An 18,860-nucleotide genomic window follows, 5' to 3' on the forward strand; every position below is an offset into this window, starting at 1 on the left:
TCGATCAAAGACGTTGCAGTGAAATTGTGTTTACTGTACTACCAATCTTCTGTATATGAGACCCAAAAACCTTTTATATGAGCTTTCGAACAATGCGTAAAAAAATTTGTATCGATGAATGAAAACTGCAAAGAACTTCATGGAACATTGGAACTTGTGTTCCTTATTCATGTGCCTCCCAGACTCTAGTTCTTTGGGTGAATATATTTTCAGGTAAATTATGGAGTGTCCCGTTTATGGTTATAGATGTTGCCCATAAGAGCATGGAGCAGCATGTTTCTACTTCTACATGCCAGGATCTTGTAAGTTGAATTTCTCTCAGTAATCTGCGTATTTTACACCCTCTCTAGACAATAAATTGTCTAGTCCAGACCATCTGTTCTCCTGCAACTATGTTTTCAGTAGCCTTTCTTATTCCTGTTCCTTTGTTGGGCAGTAGGATGTAGACAGCGAAAGACTACTAATTTGTTAGATTGGTCCTGCTTATTACAGGTGCTGAAAATTGTATAAGCTAGGACCATTAAAGCTATAGGACACTGAGGTGTTGCACAGGTTTTTATACTTTTTACTAATCTTATTACAGCTACTGAAATTGCCAGATAGGGCTATTGCAAGCCTCAGGCAACTGATCCACATGTCTTTGTGCATCAATATTTTGTGTCCTCAACAAAGTAGGGGGGAAACTAATATGTTGAGCATTGCGCAATCAGTTATTGTAAATATTGATAAGCTAGAACCGTGTGGGCTCACCTTTTAACAGAGACCTCTCATGCTGATAAAAAGATTGAAGTGTTTTGAGCTTTTGCAATTTACAGCAAGCTGGGCCATCCCAGCTACACTAGCCCGGAAGGAAACCTCATCATTTCCAACTGGGAGTTACCTGGTATCCTCCTTCCTGTTGAGCGCATAATTAATTTATTTTGAAGTCTGAATTGCATCCATGTTGATTTTTTCTCTACGTTTTAGTCTGGAAAAACTTGAGAAGTATCTGTACCATCTCCCCAACTGCTTCGCTGCTGTCAGTTAGGAGTATTAAATCGTCTCCCCTGTTGCAAAAATTAATCTTTTAACTGGTCCAGTAGTAGGTTAGGTGATATAAAATGCTCTTTTGTCAGCCTATGCATTTATAGACCATTCATAGTCAAAATTTCCTAGTTGAACGAGAACAAAGAAAACGTGTTTAGCGTACATAATTCATCTATCTGCCATTCTGTTATACATATATGAATTGCAGCATAATATTTGGTTCTCATAGTGACAATAAATTTTGTTCCTACTAACTGCGTGGTCCCTTATGTGGGGAGATCTACATTATCTGGTTTGCCATAAGAAGGAAGTAACTAATTTGCAGCATTACATGTATTTCTGTTTCTTCCTGTTGTTGAAAGTTAAAGAATTAAAGAATTACTTTCTACTGTTCTTAGGAATCCTATCTTCCTTGTTTTAAGGTAGATGTCTCATTTAATGACATATGCTATACCAATAGAGTTCAGTATGGGGCTAGTAGTTTTTCCTCCTCTTGGATCTGAAATCAAAGTCAACAATCATGCACCAATTTTATAATGTTTTTTTAGATCAACAACTGGTTTACAATGCATGAATCACATTCTCTTATTCTCACACTGCTCCATGATTTGATTTAGTATATAAAATAGTTTTTTGACCATATTTCACATTCTCATTTCTCAGATCAGATTGGTTCATGACTCATGGACCCGTTCATGGACCAATGTGCAGATCCTTGTGAACCTGTATCAGCACAGCTGTAGGTGAGTCTTGGCATAGTCTCTCTGGTAATTAATACAATGTACTGGCTAGACGGGGGCAAACTTATTAGACTAAGGTTGCATCCCATGCGACACATTTGATCTGCCATGTGTTTATTGGAATTTTGCAATTTAAGAGCTATTAGTACAGAGTGGTACCTAAATGTTGAACGAAAATGTTGCATTAGGCCTATGAACAAAAATGGAGACATTAGCCATGTGACAAGGGATCAAGCTTTTGCTTCGTCTACAATCCTTCATCGTGCTTTCCCTGTTGTGTATTCGTTAGTTAATCTTTCATCATTGAGTTATCCCCCAAAAAAAAATCTTTCAATCATTGGGAAGTGTGTGTCTGTTCCAGTACTGAATTCAGTAGGTAATAAGGTCACATTTTTGCCATTGTATTTCATTAGAGAGCGTGATCTCGGGAGTTTTTGGCACTGGCGTATGCTTTGCTGTATGACCGTACCTTTTTTGTTCCCAACATAAATTTTACATTTCACATGTCAGGGGATGAGGGGACCACGAGTGACCCATGATTAGTTGATTCCTATGCACATTGTTGATCCGATTTCAGTTCCATCCAACACTTCACCTGTGGTGTTGCTGTCCCATTTTTGCCCTCATAAAATGTACTCCTTGGTCTAAACTAGATCTACTGCAAAGTTTAATTTGATTTAAAAATACACCTTCCAGTAAAAAAGATAAGTCATGTTTCCAACAGTGAAGCACTAATGGCATTGCCATCGTTCTTGTTTTTTTTCCACAGAGATAGAAGTAAAACACCAAGTATTTCAGACCAGTGAGAGGAATATGCTAGCATTGGTGTTGGAATAGGGGGAAAAAGAACAGAAATGCACAGGATCAGTTTGATGGTTGTCAAGAATTCAGGATTCGTGGCCTCCTGTATTCTCTCAAAAGTTGACCTCCTGAAGTTTGACCTTGCAAATTGTTTAGCCACAGATCTGAAGTCCATGTTCCCCGTATTAGGATAGGCACTATTCTATTTTTGGAGGACGATTAACTCGCCCTATGATTTCTGGAAGAGCTGGACAGTGTTTCCAAGTAACAGCAATTGGTTTGACCGTTTGATGGCCCTCCTTGTCCTCTGTATGCTTGTTGAAGCATGCATTCTCCATCCATGCTTCTCCATTTGCTTGAACACTTGCTACAACCATGTCATATGCCTCATAGCAGCTGCTAAAAATTGTTGAAGACAAGTAGATCTCATGCTTTACCTAATAATCTGAAAGTTCTTAAGGATTCCAATTAGTAATACTTCCAGCGTAATGTGATGTCTATGGTTCTTCATTGCCACGCTGCTTCCTGCTAAAGTAGGACCAACTGGGCTCCTGATGGAGTGGAAACTTCCCCATGCTGATCAACAGTTGCAACCTGCAAGTAGCACGAGGGGCCATTCCAACTGGAGCGTAGAAGACGACAAAATGCATCTATAGTTGGCAGCAAAGTACATATCTGGAAATCTGTTTTTTTTTTTCCTTCTAATGCTTCTCTTCCTTCTGATTAGGGAACTGAAGATAACAAAGTTGTTGGCCTTTTCAACCGCTCAACTGCCTTGCTGCTATCAGCTAGAGTAATATAACTTCTCTCCAATTGCATACCACTTTCTCTTGAGCTGGTTCTATTGTAGGTCAGAAACACAAAGGCCTGTTTTTTTCAACTTGTGTCCTCTGCATTTGGCGAATCTCATTGAGTCATTGTCAACACCTAGTCTAACAAGAGAAAAGAATTTCATCCATCTGTTGCTGAAACATACAGGTATGATTGAACCTAGCAGAATGCTAGCTTGCCTCTTTCCCTTTCCTGGCAATACAAAGTTATGTTTGCCGACAGGATTAGACATGTAGACTGTACATCCTTGTGCACGAATACCACACTATCTGATCTTTCCTGAGAAGGAGAAGGAAATGGGTTATGAATTGGTTTCGACTTTTGCCGGTTGTTGAGAGCTGAAAGTGCCGTCTAATGTTTTCAGGGATCCCGCTTTCCTTGTTTTCAGACGAGTGTCTCATTTCTTCTTTAACAATTATTCAGCATGGGGCAACTATTTTATTTTTCCATCTGCTCGGGCAATTATTCAACAGACTATGCATATAATTTTTTAATGCTTCTGGGATCAAGTGCCTGGTATTTCCGGCATTCTTAGTTATCGAAGTAGATTACTCCAGAATGACTAAGCTACCATCTTAATATAATCCAATTGCGCCTTTTTTGAAGTCGTATTTCACATGCTCACTTGTCAGATCAGATTGGTTAATAACCCATGGACCAGACCAATGGTCCATGCGCTTGTGCGGTTCTTAAATTTCAAACAGTCTAGTCCGGTTAGTGTTGGCTAATAATCTAGCAAAGTCTGTCAGTTATTTAACGCAGTGATCTGTCAAGATGGGTGCAAATTTATGAGATCATGGCTCCGCTCCCGTGCGACCGCGACACATTTTGTGTGGCAGGTGTGCGGTGGAGCTTCGCGGTTCAAGAGATACGTGCTACACCTTAACTACTGAACCATCCCGCGATAGCGAGACCGCATTGAAGAAACATGGAGACATAAGATAAGAGACAAGGTAGCAGCTAGCAAGTGAAGTCTTTGCTTGAATTCTAATTTTTCATCTTGCTTTCCTTGATGGCATCGTTTACGCATTTCTTAATCCTCCATCACTGGGGAGGCGTAACCTTTTTATGGATTGCAGGTAATGTGGTGCCAAGATCGGCGTTGCGTTCGGGTGGATCTGCGATCTTGCTGGGGGGTTAGTAGTTGGCAGCGACGCCTGCGTCGTTGATGGGCGAGCGTACTAGGGGGGAGTACAGTACGGGTACCCATCTCTTTTGCTCATCATACATACGTGAATGCATGAATGCGTGATGCATTGATCAGGTCCGCACTTTTGCCATCACTGATCTGCCGTCCTGTCTGAGCCGGCACTTGGCCCCTGCTGCTGTTGCTGCCTGTCGCTCTAGCTCCTCCTGCTTGTTCATTTGTTTTCTGAAACTTTGAGCCGATTCTGCTGCGTGTCTTCCAGAAAATGGGATTCGAGCTTGAATTCAGGAACGTTCAGAAGATGGCAGACAAGACCGGTTGTGCTGGCTTCCTTTGTTTTCCTGCAAACAAAGGAGACATGCGTTCTGCGCTGTTCCTGGCGCCCATGCGGCCTGAAGCGACCCCCATTCCGCAACTGCTCGTGACTGGAGCCTGACGGCGACACCGGCATCACCGTGGATGGCCTGGTTCCATCCGGCCTCGCGCAGGAGGGGATCAAATGATGAGTCCACGAGCTCCGAAGCTTGGCAACAAGCAGCCAAACGGGAGAAGATCCATCGCCCCTGACAGCCGACAACGCGCATGTGTCAAGATCAGGATCGTCAAAAATAATGATTCTGTTGCAGTTGCATTTAATAAAATGCATGTATTTTATATGGAAATTAGAATACGTTGTGAAAGTAAAGCCTAGTGTACTCATTCATGCTTAGTTTTCATCATAACTCAATTATTTGAAATGTCTCATATATTATTTTAGTGAGTTAACATATCATAACATGTAAGAAAATGTTATATCATAAATAGAACACTGTTTTTTGTTATATCATAACATATGATTGACTAAGGTAAGAAAAATGGTCAACTAAGTTTAGGCAAAATTTAGGCAAGAAGCTAAATGGCCGGCCAGGAGACTAACAAGGTAGGCGAATTTAGCAGCAATCAAAAGTTAGTTTAAAGTTGTGGCTCCCTGAATATTTATTCTAATGAAAGGTTCTTACTAGGTTAATGTTCACATAATGCTAAACAGTGTTCACCAATAGTTTAGCTAATTATTTAACAATGATCAATTAATCGGGCTAAATTATCACTTAATTAAACGGTAGCAGCAGTAACATTTAAATGAGCTAACGGTCGTTCAGGTGAACAGTGACTTGGTGATTTCTCTCTCTATAAACTAGGGTAAAAGAACCAAAACTAGACAGCCCGTAGTTCGAACTGAGATGCACACTGAGGTCCGTTTGGTAGGGTTCCAACTATCTTTTGAGCCAGTGATCTAGTAAGTTTATTTGAGACTCCCACTTTTTACTTCCTGTTTGAAAAAAAACTTTTTTTTTTTGAGATTTGAAAAAAAAACTTGCTAGAAGCCGCGCCACACAGGCTTGAATTTCTCTTTCACGTCATCACAGCCTTTAAAGCGCTGAGCAAAGCGGACGGCTCGCGTCCCCTCGTCCCTGATCCGACGGCCAGCACGGCCTCCGCTCGCCTTAAAGCGGAAGCGTCATCTCCCTCTCGGGCCCTGCTCCGGCAGTTACCTGTCGGCTCTCTGCTCCGCCCCCGCAGCGCCGCCCGCCACCCTCGCCGTCGGGTCGCCCCCGCGCCCACCACCCGAGCTCATTCATTCATAACCCCCCTCAGTCCCCACCTCTCCTTCTCCCCTCTCCCCTCCCACGCCAGACCTCACGCATTCCCCGCCGCAGCAGGTCGCGAGCTCCCAGCTCCAGCTCCCCCCCAAATGGTGAGCGCGTCCAGCCTGCTGCTCCCCTCCTCCGTGCGGGACCTCGCCTCCTGCGTCTCCGATGGCGCCGTTCGCGTCGCCTGCACCACGCCGGCCTCCACGCTCGTCGCCGCCTCCGCCGCGGGCTCCTCCTCGCCGGCCACGCTCTCCGTCGCCGTCACCTACCGCGCCACCCCGCTCTCCCCATCCTCCCCGCCGCTCCTCCTCCGCCTCACCTGGTCCCACTCCCCGCTCGGGCCCCCGACGCTCTCCTTCGCCGGGCCCGCCGCCTCCTCCCCGGCCGTCCTCCTCCGCCGCCGCAAGGGCACCCGCTCTCTCCCCTCCGACGACCAGCAGCACCCCCCGCTCGCCCTCTTCTGGGACCTCACCGCCGCCAAATATGCCGCCGCCGCGTCGTCCCCCGAGCCGGTCTCCGGTTTCTACTTCGTCGCCGTCGCCAACGCCGAGGTCGTCCTGGCGGTCGGCGACCTCGCCGCCGAGTTCGTGAAGGCCAAGTTCGAGGGCCAGATCCCCAAGGCGCGGTTCCTCCCCGTGTCGCGCGCGGACCGCGTCGTGGCGGCGCCCAACGCGATGCACAGCGCGCGCGTCCGGTTCGCGGAGGGCGCGCCGGAGCACGAGGTCAGCGTCGGCTGCGCCACCACCTCCGGAGGCAGCGAGGAGCTCTGGGTCAGCGTCGACGGGAAGCGCGCCGTGCACACGCGCCGGCTCCGCTGGAACTTCCGGGGCAACCAGACTGTCTTCGTCGACGGCGCGCCCGTCGACGTCCTGTGGGACCTGCACGGCTGGTGGTTCCGGGAGCAGCCCGGGTGCGCCGTCGTCATGCTGCGCGCCAGGAGCGCGCTGGAGAGCCGGCTCTGGCTGGAGGAGGAGGCCGCCGCGCCGGGCTTCGCGCTCGTCGTCCAGGCCATGAAGACGCCGCCTTGATGCTCACTGCTTCAGCTCTCCCAAGAGGTCAATGCTGATGCTCGCTGCTTTGCTTCCCCTGGTTGCTGCTTGTCCTGTGACTTGGAAATTTGGTGGATTTAGTAAATCCAACCAAACCAAGATGGGAATGGTTGTGCTTACAGTTTAGGCTTGTAGATTCTAGTGTGCCAAATGGGTTTGAGAAGACACCATGAAAATGTGGTATACAAAGAGGAGAGGGGAGATTGCTTGTGTGTGGGATCATCTTCTTCTTCCTTTCGCTTTTTCCTCTTTTCCTCAGTTAATTTTAGCTGTGTGCTCGTACAGTTATCAAAGGATTATACTAGAACAGATTAGAATGCGCTTGATTCAGCGTTTCTGCTGTGTGCAAAATGTCAGGTGGTGTACAAAAGCTTGCAAATTTCTGCTTGTTGTACGCTTTCCATCAATGTTTACCTCAGTTGCTTCTGCTCTTCACTGTTTTGATGCAATGATGCACTAACAGTGATACAAATGAAATGATCCTAGCACAATTCCATAGTGGTACATCGGCATTGTGTGCCTATTACTACGCACGGCATGAACATCTTCTTCTTTTTAACATTTTGAAAAGAATGCAGGGGTATCTTCATAGATTCCTGCACATTGCAATCAAATATATCGCCCGGCTGTTCTTTATGACACACTTGTGCTTCAATTTAGTTCCCAAGTACTGAATCCTGCAATCCACCACATGTTCACAGATACTTGCAGCCTATCATATCATTGCTTTGTCTTTTGCCCTGCATAGGTCGATCATTAATTCATTGCTGCTCTTTGGTCCTTGTAATTTCAGCAGTCCCTGTCCCTGTCCAAATTCATCGCCACATGACTGTCTCTGTTTGCAAAGTCTGACGGGGGTGTAGGTGTGATGATCCACTTGGTGTTGGTCCCAAGCTGTCCCGGCATACAGCACAACTGCTTCTCCTTGCCAGTTTCTTCTCCGGTGAGAGCTTCACTTTCCTGCTGCTTCGCACGAGAGAACGAGAGAACAGATCCTGCTGCGTCTTTGGTTTTGTTTTTCTCTCTGGAGTTTATCTGATACTCCCACGCCAAATTGGCATTAGGATAGCAGACGAAAGGGACTGATGAAGGTGTCACCCATCATGTGAGCATCATCATATCTGTTACTCTATTTGCCAAGCAACCATGTTGCCACACATTCATTTTTATAAATTTTTTATAAAAAGAACATGTTGCCACACAAGGACAAATTTTCCACTTTAATTCTTGGTAAACTTGCTACAGCAGCGTGTGAGTATGTTGCTAAACATGCTCAAACATACATCTGATTACTTAGCAGTATCATATCAAGAAACCAGTACAAGAAAAAGTCTAGAGTCTCCATATGTGTGAGATGAATGGATGATTGCTCTCGGCACGGCACGTCGGCAGCCATGGAATCTGGCCAACTTCATCGTGGTTTCTGAGCTGCGCCTTGTTTTGGACTTGGAGTCAGAGTTGGAGTTGGCCAAATGCAGTGTTGCTTTCAAGATTTATTACTCATTGCTTCCAAGTTGTGCATCGTGTGGAGTGGTAATGGTGACCTGATCTGTAGATGACTGGATACAAATGGTGTGCTGAGTTTGCTCGCAGTGCTCTTGATACTGTTTCAGATATGACCACTGGCTTAAAATAGCAGCACAATCATTGATTCTTCACTGCAGCACGTCTGGAAAATTCAGCTGAAGTAGCGAGCATCCTGGGGACTATGTTTTGATAAGGTTAAGGCTTGCAAGTCTGGTGAACCTCCCCGTTTATATGGGTTTGATCTGTGACTACCAGTGATTCTTCAGAAACTGAAAGCGACGACTTCAGCCTTTCAGTTGATCACGCTGTTTTCAGTCTGCGTGTTCTTGCTGGGGTCTACTTACTCCAATTCTACAAGTAGCTAATCTTACTGGCCACATATGTCTATCATCGCAAGAATGGTTCAATGGGCCCATGACATTTTTGTAGTAGTTGCAACTGTCATATGCCGTCCCATTGTCCTGATCGTATCACTAAGTTATGCAATGGCCACTGAATTTCATGAAGATTGTGAAAGTATACCTCGCAGGTACGATGACCATTATGTAATTAGGAAGATTGGGATTATCATCGCGCAGAAAAAGGAAATTAATGCGAAAGTACACATCAAGATGCCCAGCCCATCATGGCCTAAAAAGAAGTTTTTGGTGATAGTGGTAGGAGAACTCATCTCTTGCGGTCCTTGTTCCAGAGAGAAACGATAAATCTCAAATTTCCCAAAATGAAAACAGAAGGAAGCGAGGACAATGGAGTTTTAGATGCCTTCACTAGAAGAAAGCACTGACATATTGAAAAAGTACCACGAGTAACTACCGTTCGACCAAAGCGTTAAAGCAGGACTGAGTAATAAGAAACGATTAGGAATCTGTCAATCCATCATTAACGTTGAAAACAGGGAGAAATTACAGTGATACGACACAAGTAGCGCTGCTACCAGAAATGTGACCTATATATTTTTTCCGAAATCACCAAATTTCTTGACGATAACTGCAACACGTCAGTTTTTCTTGTCATCCTTGTATAAGAGAGACAATGATCGTCAGGATTATGTACTACCTAAACATGCATATACATTTGGTCCCTTTCTGTCCCTGCCATTTGAAATCTCCAAGGTTTGTCAGTTATGTGAGAAACTAATCTGCAGCTGTCTCTTTGCTTTATGTCTACAAAGGTAATATAGCTCCATCCATCATTCCCCAAAAGGCAGGCCAGGAAAGAGAGGACGCCAAAGATAAACGCAGCTCCTCTTCGGTCCTTCAGATGGAGTTTAAATGACAGCATGAATGCCTTCGTAGGAATGCACTGACTTGTTATTGTTTACAAATAAGTAATGTAGGAGTAACCACTGTACTACCCAAAGTTAGGGCCACACCTGCTTTTGTCAAAGTTTAAGCAGGAGACAGTAATAAAGCTCGATTAGGGATCCATCAATTCACCATAAACGCCGAAAAGAGAGAGAAATTACATGTGATTGTACAGGCAGCTGCTACCAGAAAGATCACCAAAATTACATATGATTGTAGCCGGGAGGGACGTATAGCAGAACAAGCAGCAATAAGGAGCCTTAGCACGGACGCACGTAGTACATCGACCTGGATCTGCTTCCTGAAAAGGCACCGTACAATGGCCGACAGAGGCTCATGCCGCCGGAGGCGGTGGCTTGGCGATGACGACCACCTTCTCGAGTGCGGCCACGAACGGGGCGGCGAACGCGGCCGTGGCCCATGCAGCTGCCGGTGAGGTCGGCGGCGGAGGCGAAGGTGAGCGAGAAGACGTGCGTCAGCATCTCTGAAGAAGCCGGGCAGGTTCCTGAATGACTGACCCAAAAGCTTGCTTAAACACATCCAGGCTTCTACTGCTTCAGCAATAGAAGTTCTAAATTAGGTCCTATCTTAAAATATAGGGTTTAAAAGAAAAAAATAGCCTTCAACAGGAGTTCTATTTTATAAAAAACTGGCAAATCAATTTAGGACCCAGTCTTCCGGGTCCTAGATAAATATAGGGTTTAAAAGAAAAAAATAGCCTCCAACAGGAGTTCTATTTTATAAAAAACTGGCAAATCAATTTAGGACCCAGTCTTCCGGGTCCTAGATATAGGACTCAATTGGTTGGGTCCTATCTCCATTTTACCACGAAATCTAACTGACAGAGACTTCTTTCCCCAATACCTCCGCTCCAATCTTTCTCCAATTAGTTGTAAATGATATGATTTGAGATCCCACTGTTGGAGTATAAGCTTTTTTTACCCTAAACACATCAAATATATCCCTAATACAAATTATAGGACCCAAATATAGAATTCATGGTTGGAGATGCTCTAAGCTTCACGGAAGGAAAGGAAAAGGTCAATCACGGTTTACCACTCGAAGGATTTGATCATGTCCATTATATCTCGGCGGGAAGACAAGGTGACCCAGGTCGGTCACGCCCTTCGAGCACGTCCTCCACCACGACGCCCTCCCTGAACTTCACCGGGCACACAGGTGAGGTGCTTCAACCTCCCCCCCATCACCCCATGGCGCACTCCAAAACCAAAAAGCTCAAAGCTCTCCCGGCCTCCCTCCGCTTCCAGTGGCTTTGCAGCTGGTGGATCATGGCGCCATGATGCTGCCCTGCCCGATTTAAGTGCGCTGGGGCGCCTCCATCACTGTGAAGCTCTTACCCCCCAGTGGGCTGGATCGTTCGGAAGAATTTTTACATGCGTACCTGAGCGAGACGGCTGCATCAGCAGCTAATCTCCTGAATCCTCAGACAAGCGTGCTCGTGTCAAATGCTTTTGTCAGTTTATTCTCCAGTACAGAAACAGTCTCAGTGTTGTATGCTATCATCACATGGGACTAATCAAGATTCACTTCATCCTATTTGCTCGTGCCAACGGCAGTACAGCAGGTAGAAGCTTACAGCAAATGTACTTCTGCTGTAACAATCATCTCTCTGTGGGCTAGGGCTACCACAAAATGTGAGAAGACTTTGGATGCAGCTAGCTGTTTTGAGTACGATTGGAAAAAAAAGGGCTCTCTTTTTGTTTTTTCCCTCCAGCAAGAAACCTGAATGATTTCTCATATTTACAACAAACCCCTCAAAACTAACCTACAGCAGGCATCCACCAGTGCAGATGTTTCACATTTCACAGGATGACAGGAACTTCCCTGCAGTTCTGTGCAGAACAGAGACGCCAAAGCAAGCAGCTGCTATTTGCAGGGCCCTAGCTGGGTAGATCTGTCCACCTGCTTCCTTACTGTTTGGCTGTTATTTTCAGGCACGGGGTCAACTTCAGACAGTGGCATGTTGCTAGCCCCATTCACCGATGGGGCAGACGCCACCTGATTCTCCTGGTCGGGCTCATCTCTAGGAGCCTCCGATGACCTGGATGAATGTCCTGTGCTGGCAAACAGGCAGCGACACGGATCCGATCTTGTTGATTCAGGGGAGCTTGGAGGGCTTGTAGCTACGCTGGGTAGTGGAGGAGGTGCGGTGTGTTCGCTATCAGGGTTATCAAGCAATGAGATTCTACAGACCGGGCAGGTTGAGTTCTGCTCCAGCCACAAATCTATACAGGCCATGTGGAAATCATGGCCGCAGTAGGGAAGAATGCGTAGCACATCTTTCTCTTCGTATTCTGCAAGACAGATGATGCACCTGCCAAAAATGATGTAAGCAGTTCAGTGACTAGGTTTAGTGCCAATATGCCATCAAAGATAGTTGCTAAAGAATACCAAAAGAAAACAGAAATGGCAACCAGAATATATCAGCAGCAGAGTCGACAACAATCAACTTTCATGTTTGTGCAAGAAATGGATGCCGGACATAGTTACTCTTCTTTCAGAATGGAGACACTATATGCCTTAGACTGAAACTGTTTTCCCTCCATGTTTGGTAATCAGATGGCTTGTTGTTCTCATGTAACTTCAGTGAGGCAATGAAAAACTAAAGGCACATAAATATGATAGAGAAAACCTGAACAGCGTGTTTCATGTTCATGGACGGAAAGGATCCATGCAACTAGGTTATGCAATCAAAAAATGTTTAGTTACTGCTATGCATTCTGTCTGAGGAATAGTTAATCCAGTCCTGTCTCCCTTTCAACAGGCACCACAGGTCAGGTTGGTGTACTTGATAACAGATGCCTCATCGTCCGTCTCGACCATCTTATTCAGGAACAGCTAAACAGATATACCCCAATTTGATGTGATTGATCAAGTAGTGTCCAGTAACAATGCAAGCTAAGGGACCCAATGTTTCATTTGTCAATGTCCAGCATAGCACAGTAATGGAGGCACTGGTACTAAATAATTGCACCGTTCTCTATTTAGGCACCGAAATCCTCAAGGACAACTTCTTTTGTACTGAAAAAGTTAATCAGCATCCTCAATGACAATCTTTTAGGTGCCAAAGGCTACTTCCTAACAGCGTGCTGCATGATGATTGTTCCGTAACATTAGCAAGCACAGACATAGCAAAGGGCATGATGGAAAATGTAAGAAAACACCTAATTTAGTAAAATTTCAGGCAATATGTTGATATTAACTATTGGGAAGTAACGCTAACCATGATTTCTCCTTAGGTTTGTTTCAGTTATGAAAAACACTGAAAACATCACTTCCCTTTGATGAGGGACCAGTACAACTTGTGTTACCTTATATACCGGCTACAGTCTAATCAACTTTCATGTTCAGCCACCAAGAAACAGAACCTTTTCACAACTTAGAAAAAAAGAGAGTTCAAGTATGCTCGACAGACATAACTGTACTACGAGAGGAACATAAGAGTGATCCCCACATGAACCCAACTAAGCCCTGATAGTGACACTGACATCCAGCTAAACACCTACAAGCCCCTGACTGCGGCATCCCGATCCCAATCTGCAATCTAATTCAAGCTCCTGACTGCAGCATCCTGACCCCAACCACCGAGAAATCCAAATCCTACCGGCAGAAACGTGCGCGATCGGGCATGACAGTTCCGTTCGAACTGCAAGTTCCCAGTGGCGAACTCGCCCACCGTCCACTTGCAAGCGGGCAAGTAACCAATTGGACCCCAACGCGAACTCAGCCCGAAAGCACGCGAAAGCGGGAGCTCAGCCGCGGCGGCACGCGGTAGATTCGAAGCTTGCATTGCACGGGACGCTACAGCAGGTGAAGGGGTGGCGTGCAGGCACAGATTGGGATCGCCGGTTCCAGACCCATAGCACCGAGGTGACGGATCGCGATCGGCGCGGGGAAACGAAGACGAAAAGAAGAAGAAAAAAAAACAGAGGCGCTAGTACTTACTGGGAATCGGCGTCGGAGGAGCAGTCGGAGCCGCGCGGGCCATCACCACCGGCGGCGGCGAAGGCGCGGGTGGGGAAGGCGGCGACCGCGGCGGGATCGAGGCCCCCGCCGCCGCCGGGTCCCGCGGGGTGCCGGGCGGCGTCGAAGGAGTAGTAGTGCGGGGCGGCGTACTGCGGGAGCGGTGGGGCGCGGCGGGAGCGCGCCCGTCGTCGTCGGCGTCGGCGGAGCAGCGCGTAGGCGAGGCGGGAGCAGACGAAGGCGATGAGGAGGACGCTGCAGCAGAACCCCGCGAGCGCGAGCGCCATGCTCGACGACACGCCGGACGCCATTGCCGCCCCGCCCCCGCCGAGGAGGAGCCGAGGCGCTCCTCTTCCTCGCTCGCTTCGGCGGCGTGGTGGACTGGTGGTGCGGTGTGCGGGGGCGTCGGGGTCAGGCGCCGTGCCGCTGCGCACCCGCCGCTGCTGGGTCCGGGTGCGCTCCCGTCCCCTGCGCTGCGCTTGGCTCTGGTGGACTGGTGGGTGGGAGCGGTGGTGGAAGGAAGGGGATCCCCGCCCGCCGCCTTTTTGCGGCTGTTGCGCTGGGGAACGGATCGGGAGGAGAGAAGCGGTGGATGGAGGATGCCGCGATCCCCAACCGCCGCCGCTCCTAGTGCGGTGCATCGCATCAGGCAAGTGCATGGTAGAGGAGAGGACGCACTAGCGCGAGCAGATAGAGAGAGATACCCGCCGCGTGTAGGATAGGATAGGATAGGATGCGACAGCGGTCAGCGCGGTGCCAAGACTTTAGACGACTTTTTGGGGTGTTCGTCTTTCAGATGAGAAAACGAAAACGACGTGGTCTTGCGCGCATTGTCAACTCTTCAGGATACGTTCTTTTGGTAGAGCATGAATGAGTCGAGTCATCGTCAACGCTTTTGAAAGACGGTGGAGACAGTGACGTGTACGTGCAGCGGAAAGCAGAAACGCACGCGTGTAAGCGTCTTTGCCAGCGGTGGATACGTACAAGCCATGCTCCTCGTCAAATTTACGGGTTGTCGTCGCTTGGACTCCGTGTTCAGTTATATCTTATCGAAATAAGGTATTCTTTGATACTTGGAAAGCTAGTAACGGAAGCTTTCTTTTGGTTTTGATCTTAGCTCCAAAAAATTCGTAGATCATTCTATGCAACCATAATAAGATGCCGTGTCATCAGTTTTAGATCTTGACGGCCTTTGTATTGTATCGTGTCGGGCCTTAAGCCTATATTGTGCCCTCTCCCCCTGCGTCGCCCCTAACCCTAGCTTCGTCCTTCTTGGTATAAACTCAATAGCCGCTGCCATATTAGGGTTTGGATTTTGTTTAGTTCTAATTTCCATCGAGAAATAGTTCACTGTAACTGTGACATCGAGTCATTTGCTGTGAATTAGAGCCTCCGTTCTTGTTCTATATTACTATAGCGATTAGTTTTTTTGTGTTCAGAGTTTGAACCCTATATTCATCTTTGCTTCGTACATATTTGCAATTTCAGATTGCGTGCTTGTGTTCTTCGATTCGCTTGCAGGGAAAAGCTTTCTTTGCGAGGTCAATCGAGTTGTGGTTGGTTGATAAACAACAGAGCAGCGGTGTAACGGTTGCATGAGTTCGAATCGTGTCTGATTAGAAGTCCGGATCGCCAACATTAAAATTTTCACCAATCGAATCTATCGTATCTATCGGAAAATCTAACGAGTGCTATGTCACTGTAAAATGATCCTTTGTCGGGAGAAAAAGAAAAGGAACAGGGCGAGAAAAGCGCATAAACAGTTGTTAGTCGTGCGGTATGCCCATCCACAGAAATAACTTGCGGTCAATGCTGCACCCGCGCTAGCGACGAAGAGACGGACCATTTCAGCCAAGACGCACAGCGGTGTCCGCTGTTCTCGTGCAGAGACAGAGCACCGTGCAGGGTGCAGCAACCGGCAGAGCTTTGGCTCTGAAATGAAACCCCCCAAAGGGTCGCATTCCACTATGGCGCCAAGGAGTTGCCGGAGTACTAGGCACAGCTCTGCAGGTATGCGCTGTCCTGTCCATGGAGCTATGTTAGATTCGGGTATACCAAACTGCCCACGTGGCACACTTTTCTTAGGATATGGAATTCATATAAAATCAAACCCTTTGTAAAATCTCATATTCCGAGCAGGATCTTAGAAACTGTACCACTATATTCTGTCACTTGTATCATCTTGGTGACCTGCTAGTACTAGTAAGCAGAATCTTTTCGAAAAAAGTACTAGTAAGTAGATACTAAAAGGCATCGGTCCAACTCGTTCTTCGCCGCAAGTGGTGAAGATGCGTGCAGTAAGGTGCTGTTTGGATCCATATAGCAAGAGAGCAAAAGGGCAAAACTTTTGACATTTGCCAAAAGTGGCAAAAATTTTACCATTAGAGGTGTTTGGATCAAATGGCAAAAGATTTTCCCTTTTGCTCTTTTGCCTATGAATCCAAACAGCACTGAAATCGTTCCGCTCCCCTCGTCGGCCCGTGCGCCGTGCCTTCTTCCCCCTCCCTCCCTGCGATTCCTCTCCACTCGCCTCGGCCCCGCGCGCGGAGGCGCGGAGGCGCGGCGGCGGCGCGGAGGCGCGGGCGGCGACCGGCGGGCGGAGGCGGAGGCGCGGGCGGCGACCGGCGGGCGGAGGCGGAGGCGCGGCGGCGGCGCGGAGGCGCGGGCGGCGACCGGCGGGCGGAGGCGAAGGCGCGGGCGGCGGGCGGAGGCGGAGGCGCGGCGGCGGCGCGGAGGCGCGGGCGGCGACCGGCGGGCGGAGGCGAAGGCGCGGGCGGCGACCGGCGGGCGGAGGCGAAGGCGCGGGCGGGGCGGAGGCGCGGGCGGCGGGGCGGAGGCGCGGGCGGCGACCGGCGGGCGGAGGCGCGGCGGCGCGGAGGCGAGGGCGGGGCGGAGGCGCGGAGGCGCGGGCGGGGCGGAGGCGCGGGCGGCGGGCGGCGGGCGGCGGCGCGGAGGCGCGGGCGGGGCGGAGGCGCGGAGGCGCGGGCGGGGCGGAGGCGCGGGCGGGCGGCGGCGCGGAGGCGCGGGCGGGGCGGCGGGCGGCGGCGCGGAGGCGCGGGCGGGGCGGCGGGCGGCGGCGCGGAGGCGCGGGCGGCGGCCGGCGGGCGGAGGCGGGGCCGGGCGGCGGGGGCGCCGGCGGCGGGGTCGGAGCGCTGGTTGCCCTTTGCTATTTCCTTTTTGCTATCGATTTTTGCTCTTTCCATTTTGCCATGGGGCGTTTGGGTCCAAATAGCAAAAAAAGAGCAAATTTTTTGCTATTTGCCCTTTTGCTGTTGGATCCAAACAGGCCCTAATCAGTTCAGCACAGTACATGGAAGAACAACATCAGCTGATTCGTCCCAGCCCGAACGGTGTGCGCATTCAGCAACGGCGATGGCCACGAGCGCTCACACGGTCACTGGCCCCAGCAGCACCAGTCGCCTCTCGCGACGGCCTCATGGCTCCTACGCGCCAGAACAGCGGCGCCGGCCGGCCGGCGCGTCGCGCTAGGCCCCGACGAGCAACGGCGATCTGATGGCTGCCAATGGCTGAGGGAGGAGGGCGCGGCAGGGGAGATTGGCGCCGGGGAAGGGGACGGAGATCAGGAGGAGGAGTGGAGCCACGTACACGACGGCAAGCCGCGCGGGAGGAGGGAGCTCGACAGCAATCATGGCGAAGGGACTATTTTTTAAATATGTAGGGGGTTTTATATAATAATCGGATCGCGATTATTTATCGTAATCCGAATTAGAGTGTTTTATATAAATAATTGGATCGCGGTTATGGATCGCGATCCAAAATAGGAGGCTTTATAAAAATAATCAGATCCGACCTAGGGGGCTCTCTGCAAAAATGTTGAACACCCTGCATAAGGCGCCGGCCGTCGGCCATGGCCGTCCAACCCATCTCCGTGCTCGAGCCGACTTCGCCTCATGCCCCGCACTCCAGGCTCCACCCTCAAACCATCCGCAAGAACTCGAACGAGGAGCAAGGGAGGCGGCGGCGGCCGCCGCCGCCGCCGTGGACCCGCGAACTTCGACGGCACGAGCTGGATTCAGCCCAGGTGGCGCTACGCGGCTCCACGGCGTGCGCAGAAGCAGCATGCGCGACAACACCATGGCCGAGGAGCCCCCCCTCCCTTCCGGTAGTGATCTTGTGATCGAGGGGCGGTCGACGATGGCAGAGCCGCAGAGAAGGAGAATGCACGGCCAGGCAGGTAAAGGGAGGAGAGCGTGGAGCCTGCTTTCACCTAGGCTCTTCCAGTTTTAGCTAGCCCGTGTTTTCTCTTTGCTCAGTGATGCAGTTTATTTGTCTGAAAAGTGAAAACCCGGATCATTGCCGGCGCCAATTGATAAGAAGAAACCTTTTTATCCGCTTCTAGCTGACTGCCGGTCATCCATAGCACAGCTTCGTCATGTAGTTCGTCCATGAGCCGTTGGGCCGGCTCCCTCTGATCCCTGAAGACTCTGTTATTTTTTTCACGCCAAACAATCCAGACTGCTTGGATTGTTAGGGAATGGTATCCTTTGCTATTGGAATTGACTTGCTCCGTCAGAGATAGGAACCAGGTCTGAATATCCCTGAAGAATTCATTGAGCCATCATCCTCTTCTTCGATGCGGATGTTTCTTTTACAGGTTTGTTCTGCTGCGTACCCTTTTTTTACCTTTTTATTGACAAATATTACACACAATTCTGAAGAGAATGGGATGGCGACCCAAGTTTTGATCATTTTTTATTTTTGTTTTCAACGTTCTTGTATTTCACTTTTGCAATAGCTCGAGGTAACGGACGTAGGAAGAGATTATATACAGCAATGAATTGCAGTTACTTGTTTGTCGT

General features: G+C 48.9%; 2 protein-coding genes across 6 annotated transcripts; one reads left to right on the forward strand and one right to left on the reverse strand.

The window, feature by feature from the left end:
- Positions 1-6,078: 6,078 nt before the first annotated feature.
- On the forward strand, positions 6,079-8,912 carry LOC112902838. Of its 2 annotated transcripts, none has more exons than XM_025972023.1 (2): positions 6,079-7,231; positions 8,019-8,912. In XM_025972023.1, exon 1 carries the CDS (start codon positions 6,278-6,280, stop codon positions 7,202-7,204), a length of 927 nt encoding a protein of 308 aa, XP_025827808.1. In that variant the 5' UTR covers positions 6,079-6,277; the 3' UTR covers positions 7,205-7,231; positions 8,019-8,912. The 2 variants fall into 2 exon arrangements, with proteins under 2 accessions (XP_025827808.1, XP_025827807.1); XM_025972022.1 differs by having other exon boundaries at positions 8,022-8,912.
- A 1,238-nt stretch (positions 8,913-10,150) lies between these two features.
- Positions 10,151-14,728, reverse strand: LOC112872442. Of its 4 annotated transcripts, none has more exons than XM_025935519.1 (3): positions 14,023-14,728; positions 11,113-12,391; positions 10,151-10,561 (listed from the first exon to the last, which is right to left on the reverse strand). In XM_025935519.1, exons 1-2 carry the CDS (start codon positions 14,697-14,699, stop codon positions 11,944-11,946), a joined length of 1,125 nt encoding a protein of 374 aa, XP_025791304.1. In that variant the 5' UTR covers positions 14,700-14,728; the 3' UTR covers positions 10,151-10,561; positions 11,113-11,943. The 4 variants fall into 4 exon arrangements, with proteins under 4 accessions (XP_025791304.1, XP_025791303.1, XP_025791301.1 ...); XM_025935518.1 differs by having other exon boundaries at positions 10,151-10,569; XM_025935516.1 differs by having other exon boundaries at positions 10,151-10,607.
- Between the last annotated feature and the right edge of the window lie 4,132 nt (positions 14,729-18,860).

This window comes from Panicum hallii, chromosome 8 (assembly GCF_002211085.1).
Source record: "Panicum hallii strain FIL2 chromosome 8, PHallii_v3.1, whole genome shotgun sequence".
NCBI classification, from domain to species: domain Eukaryota; kingdom Viridiplantae; phylum Streptophyta; class Magnoliopsida; order Poales; family Poaceae; genus Panicum; species Panicum hallii.

Coding starts and splice junctions, on each gene's coding strand:
- LOC112902838 (XM_025972023.1), top strand. CDS start 6,278: ATGGTGAGCGCGTCCAGCCTGCTGCTCCCCTCCTCCGTGCGGGACCTC.
- LOC112872442 (XM_025935519.1), bottom strand. CDS start 14,699: ATGCACTTGCCTGATGCGATGCACCGCACTAGGAGCGGCGGCGGTTGG. Junction 12,392..14,022: donor TCCTCCGACGCCGATTCCCA/GTAAGTACTAGC, acceptor CATTTTTGGCAG/GTGCATCATCTGTCTTGCAG.